This window comes from Sinocyclocheilus rhinocerous, unplaced genomic scaffold (genome assembly GCF_001515625.1).
Source record: "Sinocyclocheilus rhinocerous isolate Xijiao unplaced genomic scaffold, SAMN03320098_v1.1 scaffold1707, whole genome shotgun sequence".
Classification (NCBI taxonomy): Eukaryota; Metazoa; Chordata; class Actinopteri; order Cypriniformes; family Cyprinidae; genus Sinocyclocheilus; species Sinocyclocheilus rhinocerous.
Genome location: NW_015646357.1, coordinates 36,813 through 45,272, shown reverse-complemented (window position 1 = coordinate 45,272; position 8,460 = coordinate 36,813). Strand labels below are relative to the sequence as shown.

Genomic DNA, 8,460 nt, shown 5'->3' with positions numbered 1-8,460 from the left:
GAAATTGTGATTTACTTCTCATGAGAGTCCGTGGGATTCAATTCTGTCTTTTGCTGAAGATTAAGAGCTCGATATCAGAAACATAGGGAATTTAAGCAAATTTACACAGCAAGAAGAAAATAGGCCATGAAAGAGGGCAACTAAAAAAAAAAATCTGGCTATATCAGTGCAGTATCACTCATCGACAAACATACATGGGCCTCATTGATGTATTGTGCAACTTATTGAACACCACAACCCACATCCTTCACACCCCTCCTTAAGCATTTATGCAGATGAATTCATGCCAGTATAGTGATCACAACATATAGTACTTTCATATATTCTTATACCCTGATGAATATTATCCCATCAAAAGGCCGGAAAGTTAATGTATTGCCATTTTCACCATATTATGACTTAAATAGTACTATTTCATGTTTTCGTAGTTTGATTCTCTCACAATAATGGGAAATATCTGAGTGTCTTGGTTTATTTATCAGGCCCGCTCATGTCAATAGTTCATTGGGAACCTACAAAATAAAATCTTTTAGAAGATGTCTTAGTAATAACAATGGAAAAAGCTAATAAGTCAATGGAAAAAAAGGTTGGACTCCACCAAGGTTTTTTTGAACAACAAAAACTCATTACATTGGTTAGAGTAAAAAAATAGAAATGATTTTTTTTTTTTAATCTCAAATTTCCATCTTGTTAAATCAGCTGTATGTAACACTCACTGTTCCCTTTTGAATGCCACTTGCAAGAGTAAAATAAATCAGCAGATGCAATCAGCAGCAGCAGAACAGCAGAAACAGACAGTCGTTAATACTAGTGAGAAAACCTGTATTTACCAAAAATTTCGAATCCGATTTGAGCTTCAGATGCATTAAAATATTTGAACTTCTGCAGCTAGACCGTATGCGACTGCCCAACCGGTGTTGTGTAATATTTAGTTCCTGTGAAAAACTGTTCCAGCAGGTGGAGTTACATGAATATTCATTAGTTCCCATATTGTGGGCGTGTCCTTGAGACAACGTGCAAACGAATGGAACTGAAAATATTAGTGCACGCTCCTCAAATTGCAAATTGTTTAATTGATTATTTCGAAAAGGTAATGAAGTTTCAATGTTAAGCATTAAAGCATTAACTGCAACAGTGTCAAAACAATGCATAGTTTGTGTAATATGATAAATCGCCTTGAGCTGTTCTGCCTCATTGATTACGGGCACACAGCAGAGCAAACAAGCCAATAACCTGTGCTAACCCAGGCTAATATAGTTTTTTACTCTTTGATTGTTTCGCTTTTTATTTAATTTAAGAGACTTAAATTTTTTTTGAATAGTTTGATTAGTAGCCTACCTAGTTGTCATTGGTGACTATAACAATGCTTGAAATAAACCTTTACAAATGTATCTGTGACCAAACAGGTGAATGTGGACGATTTAAAAGAAGCTTAAAAATAACAAACTGATGCAAACTACAACACACACATCTCATACTTATTCAGAGAAATAAGTATTCTCAGTGACAGCGATGTGTAGCACAACATCTTACACAAACTCAGCTGTTAATGGACTAATGAATGCATGCATGAAAGTTAAATCTTTTCCCATCATGTTTGGACTTGATGTGTTCGTAACATTGCCAAATGTATTCTGGTTGTGGTTGGAAAGTGAGAAATGCACTGGTAAAACATTAGTGACACTTTTCTAACTTTGTGTTTGGACTATGCAAATAAGTTCCACAGGAGGAAAGCAGGGTGGGCCACACCGTGTCCCCCCACTCTGATGGAAACAGCCAGTCACAGCCTGGAAATGGAGAAGGGCCAGATTGCAATCTCCTCCTCATCGGAAAGAGATAAAGCAGTGTTTCTCAACCCTGGTACTGGGCGCCCCCCAGCACTGCACATTTTGTGTGTCTCCCTAATCAAACACACCTGATTCAACTCATTAGCTCATTAAAAGAAACTCCAGGACCTGAAATGGGTGTCAGATAAGGGAGACATACAAAATGTGCAGTGTTGGGGGGTGCTCAGGACCAGGGTTGAGAAACACTGAGATAAAGGTATCTTCCCAAAAGACTCTCCTTGTTCTGAGTCTGAGTCCTGCATGGGTGAGACGATAGCAGATCATCCTCGGTACTGAGTCTGAGTCCCACGAGGGAGAGACACTAACAGAAACTCAGAAGTTCTGAGTCTCCGGCACGTCCAGTGAGACAATAGCAGACAACCTACGTTCTGAGTCTCCGGCCTGTTACAGGGAAGGCAGCAACAGAAACAACTGTTCTGAATCCCCTGTCTGCAAGGGTGAGACAATCGCAGATCAACCTCCGTTCTGAGTCTGAGTCCTGTCAAGGAAAAGACTGCAACAGATCGCCAATGTTCTGAGCCTCGGGCCCATGAGGGAAGAGGCAATAACAGATACCAAGTCCTGAGTCTCCAGCTTCGAGGTAGCAACAGATACGACCACGTTCTGAGCCTCCAGTTTGCGAGGAAAGAGATCATCTACGTTCAGACTTCATTCAGAGTATTCTCCAGCGAGACAACAACATATGCAGCACGTCCTGAGTCTCCATCCTAGAGAGACAAAGCAGATCGACCAAATTCTGAGTCTCTAGCCCAGAGAGGCAGAGGACACACAGACATTTGCAACAAAGTTAAGCTCTGGCGAGCAAACCTTCACTCCAAGGTACCTTTGCTCGCGTGTTCCAGGCTAAGGACCTTCTGCACCTACTCCAGGGCCACATCTGCGTGTTCCAGATTCTAGGACCCTTTGGTGCTTCAAGAGATCAGCATCCTCCAGCGCTTCGTGTTCAAGGCAGTCGGAACGGATTCCTGCTCCTTTCCCCACTGCATTGCTATCAGCACAACCAGTGGATGAAGTCACCGCTACCGGACTGCTCATTCGACCACAGAGAACGTAACTATCACTTATCCAAACCTCTTCCAGAGACCTTGGCATTGTTGTATATTATCAGTTTATGATTTTTCTAATTTACATTAGATATAGCTGATTGGAGTTTATAGCAAATCTTTCATGTATTTGTTTGATGCATAATAAGATTCTTCACTTTATTTCTTTCAGAGTAGCAACAGTTTATCTTTCCAGATAACGTAGCTCTGACATTGCAACACCCAACATAATCACTTGCATTTTATGCATCTTATGCACTTTATTACTATTTCATTTATGTTATTCATTTAGTAGTTGTTGATTACTCGTCTATCTTTTGTTAATAAAATCTATTTTACTACACTTGTGTCTTCCTTGTGTCTATGATACAGAAAGAGGTTCTACAATTTAGAGATCCCACCAATCTTTCTTATGTGATGTACTCATAACCACACCTTAAGTGACACGTGATCCAAATATCATAACGTCATTGGTGACGCAAGTATCCATCACTACACTATTTCGCCTCCCTAGGTTGGCGAAAGCAAAATTCACTACATGATAATAAAAAAGAAAATATGTGACACACTTGCACATTTAATGCACTTTCACTTGTGTGACTTTAATTATAATTCTACATGATATCCAGTATAATATGAAAAAAAAAACACAGGATACTCACACCGGGCTTAATTATATACATTTTATTAGGTCACAGATACATTTGTAGGGGTTTATTTCAAGCATTGTTGTAAACACACTGCAGTACTAGTCACCAATGACAACTAGGTAGGCTACTAATCAAACTACTCAAACAAAAAATAGAGTCTCACAAATGAAATTTATAAAACGCTAAACACATCAAAGAGTAAAATACTATATTAGCCTGGGTTAGCACAGGTTATTGGCTTGTTTGCTCTGCTGTGTGCCCGTAATCATTCAGGCAGAACAGCTCAAGACGATTTATCATATTACACAAACTATGCATTGTTTTGACACTGTTGCAGTTAATGCTTTAATGCTTAACATTGAAACTTCATTACCTTTTCGACATAATCAATTTTCGCCTCCCTAGGTTGGCGAAAGCAAAATTCACTACATGATAATAAAAAAGAAAATATGTGACACACTTGCACATTTAATGCACTTTCACTTGTGTGACTTTAATTATAATTCTACATGATATCCAGTATAATATGAAAAAAAAAACACAGGATACTCACACCGGGCTTAATTATATACATTTTATTAGGTCACAGAAACATTTGTAGGGGTTTATTTCAAGCATTGTTGTAAACACACTGCAGTACTAGTCACCAATGACAACTAGGTAGGCTACTAATCAAACTACTCAAACAAAAAATAGAGTCTCACAAATGAAATTTATAAAACGCTAAACACATCAAAGAGTAAAATACTATATTAGCCTGGGTTAGCACAGGTTATTGGCTTGTTTGCTCTGCTGTGTGCCCGTAATCATTCAGGCAGAACAGCTCAAGACGATTTATCATATTACACAAACTATGCATTGTTTTGACACTGTTGCAGTTAATGCTTTAATGCTTAACATTGAAACTTCATTACCTTTTCGAAATAATCAATTAAACAATTTGCAATTTGAGGAGCGTGCACTAATATTTTCAGTTCCATTCGTTTGCACGTTGTCTCAAGGATACGCCCACAATATGGGAACTAATGAATATTCATGTAAACTCCACCCGCTGGAAAAGTTTTTCACAGGAACTAAATATTACACAACACCGGTTCATTCTGTAAAGCCGCGAACACACTACTGTCAGGATGATTTTGAATGTAATTTGGGCTCAGTCGGTGTTTAAAGTCATTAAAGGTCCCATATTGTCATGATAACTGAGGTCTAGGTGTTATGTAACTACCATATAAGTTTCAAAACAGTCAGTCCACAGTAAAATTCACACAGCCTGCATAAGGTAGCTGTGATTTTTCACGAACCGTTGTGACTTCTGTAAAAAGTTGACATCAGAACTACACAGTCACCGCCTTCAGTCACCACCCCGAGCACCGCCCACCGTCCCACTCTCCTTTTGCCAAACCCCCAGACAACATCGCATCCATACCATTGCTGAGCAACGACAACACGGAAACATGTCGAAAAGGTTAACTTTAACCATGAAACCAGATCGGCCGACCTGTAAGGTTACACTCTCACTCAAAGGATGGACGATCTGACAGGATTGTTACTATGAGGTTATCACATCTAACGTGTATAGTAAAGACAAACTCACCGTGTCTATCTAGTCATGATGAAGATGTATATACATTTCAATTTCAGCAGGCAACTATTTTTACAGCTACATTACAAATTAATCCCCCCACAATTAATCACAACAATGTATATACAATTACAAATGATAATATATAAATCGTCAGTTTGTTGTTTCACACACATGCACACAGACGTTATTTCATACACAACATAGTCGTGAGATGCAAGAAACAGACATATGGCAAGAAATCTGTAGACGCGCCCATAACAACAAAAGACAATACTTTATTGAACCTTTTCTGATAAGAAGTGTGCGCTGCAAACGCGAGCATTTTTGACGATCGTTTCTGTCCAGTCTGCTCGTTTTATCGCATTTAACCACAGCTGTCGTCGGTTTTTTGTCTGGCAGTGGCAGCAGATATGCGATCAAATTTCTAATTTGAGGCTGTATTTTGCTGAGCAAGGACAACACGGAAACATGTCGAAAAGGTTCACTTTAACCACGAAACCAGATCGGCTGACCTGTAACGTTACACTCTCACTCAAAGGATGGACGATCTGACAGGATTGTTACTATGAGGTGGATCACATCTAACGTGTATAGTAAAGACAAACTCACGGTGTCTATCTAGTCATGATGAAGATGTATATAGATTTTAATTTCAGCAGGCAACTATTTTTACAGCTACATTATTGTTCCAGCCACAATTAATCACAACAATGTATATACAATTACAAATGATTATATATAAATTGTCAGTTTGTTGTTTTATACACATGCACACAGACATTATTTCATACACAACATAGTCGTGAGATGCATATGGCAAGAAATCTGTAGATAACAACAAAAGACAATACTTTATTTAACCTTTTCTGATAAGAAGTGTGTGCTGCAAACGCGAGCATTTTTGACGATCGTTTCTGTCCAGTCTGCTCGTTTTATCGTGTTTAACCACAGCTGTCGTCGGTTTTTTTGTCTGGCAGTGGCAGCAGATATGCGATCAAATTTCGAATTTGACGCTGTAAAAACCATTGTCGATTCTGGCACCCAACATCACAACAAGATGATATTTTAAGCTCCTCGTGTAGCCGCATCTGCGCTGGTTTGAATGGGCTGCTTCCAGCTAGCGCTGTGACGTCGGCTGACCCTAGTTAGCTGTGGTTGGCCTGGCCGTGCGTCACTCAGAAAACAACAGGCCAGTCAGAAGAGAGGCTCATGAATATTAATTAGACAGGCCAAAATCGACCTGTTCTCAGCAGAGCTCCTGAGAAAGGAGCTGTAAAAATATATTGAGATGGTTTTTGGTACTTATACCGCAAATATATATTCTTAAGGACATCAAAACCTAAAATAAAACTCCAGAAAGGTGTAAAATATGGGACCTTTAAGTGTGTGGTGGTGTCTAAAGAATTTAAGAATTTTTGTATGTGGACATGCTTTGTATTCGTATTAGTTGAGCAGACGTGCATTAGTGACCTGGCGTGAGAGATTCTACACAGCTTCAAACTTTATAGTTCGAGTGGCCTATTGTAATCTGCAACAGTATTTAGGGATTGGGACTGTTGTGAATGATTTTGATGTTGACAATGGGCACGTTCGTGACGGAGACGGAGACGTGGAAGTTTTACTATGCGTGTTTTGCACAGTGTTCCGTGGGTTATTTTTCAGTAGGATCAAAGAAAAAAAAGATTGAAATGACCTGAATACTGAGTCCGACTCCATCCGTTAGTTAGCCTACTAGTGCCCGCTCACTTTTGCCCAGGCCCGCCCAAAAATAAAATTCTGCCTACTCAACTGGTTTAATGACATCAGTGTCATCTTGTTTCATCTTGTCATTGTCTCATCTTAGTCATGTAAAAAAGGTAGTTTGCGTTAACCAAATTGCTAATGTTTATAACTATAATGATTATATATTAAAGATTATAAATATTCTATGATTATTAATGACAGTAAATATTAATGATTAACAGCAATACTAAATGAAACAAAGATAATAATGAACTGTTCTTGTCTGGATCACTTTCAGTAGCAGCTTTAATAAACCTCTATATACTGAAGAACATCAAGCACTCTTTGTTCTGTTGCAGTGAACGCGCTTCTTTGTTTCTTACTTTGTTGCTGATTTACTGTTTGTCTTTTCTGAAGTAATTTTTACACAAATTCAGAAGTATTTAGCCTACATTTTTAAATGTATTATTTAAATGTATTAAAAATGAATTATAGCAATGTAGTTGGTACCTAATACTGAAATCTTCGTAATGTGACAATACTATTTCTCTGTGAGTGATGAGAGTATCCGCTGATTCCCATCATCTCTTCACTGTTCCTTTCAATGAAAATATCAAATAATGTTACGTTAGTGTCTCACTGGCTTCCTCAGACTCGGCCTCATTGGTAGGAATCATAAATGGTAGGTAAAGCATCAATCTGATCAGGGGACACATTTTCAACATGATTCACCTGTAGGAAAATACAGATTCACAGAAGATTAAAGAAATGAACACGACTAATGATTCAGTTTCAACACAAAGATACTTGGAATTGTGTTATGATGGTTTTCTTTTACAAAAATGAACACAATGTCTATATTATAATTCTATAATAACATAAAAACGATAAGCATTTCATAAGTTTTATTGGCAAGAAAGATTAAATATATGCACAGAGTCAATATTTACATTGTTGACCCTTCTACTTCATAATCTCTGCAATTCATTGGGCTAATCCAGGTCAATTTGATTTACCCCATTCCTATATTTTGCCCCCAAATCACTAAACCCACCTCCTGATGCATTTTGGAACAACAATAACAAACTCACATTTAAACACACATTGCTTTGATTAATTAGGATAAAAATAAAAATTTTACTCATCTTTAAAAAAAAATTTTCATACAATAAATCTCAAACTTCCCTCTTGTTAAATCATCTGCATGTAATACTCACCTGTTCTCTTGCACACGGCTTGTGGCAGTAAATTAAACCAGCAGCTGTAACAACAAGCAGCAGAACAACAGCAGCAACACATATTCCTGCTCAGCTGAAGACAGACCTGGACCTGGAATGGATAAAGACAAACAGTCTTTATCACTAGAGAGCAGGGCAGCAATAAAACAGTCATAGACCATGAGGCTTTAACACAGGCACGTGCAGAAGGGGGAGCTTTGGGGGCTCAAGCCCCTGCCCCTTTTCAAAATGATTCAAAAGTGCCCCTCTCAGACAAATAGCAATAATATTGTGGTCAATAGAACAAAAAACGCATTTGAATTATAATTAACATGACAATGTGTACAAAACAGTAATTAATCGCTCAAAATTCCTGTTTATTTTTACATATCTGTC

At 38.2% G+C, this 8,460-nt stretch overlaps 1 protein-coding gene across 2 annotated transcripts in view; it reads right to left on the bottom strand.

The window, feature by feature from the left end:
* Positions 1-8,086: 8,086 nt before the first annotated feature.
* The window catches only part of LOC107707595 (uncharacterized), a 10,287-nt gene continuing 9,913 nt past the window's right edge, over positions 8,087-8,460 (bottom strand). For both annotated transcript variants that reach the window (XM_016511672.1, XM_016511673.1), the window contains exon 8: positions 8,087-8,176. In XM_016511672.1, the coding sequence (XP_016367158.1) occupies positions 8,097-8,176 (80 nt within the window). In that variant the 3' untranslated portion in view covers positions 8,087-8,096. The remainder of the gene's footprint in view (positions 8,177-8,460) is intronic.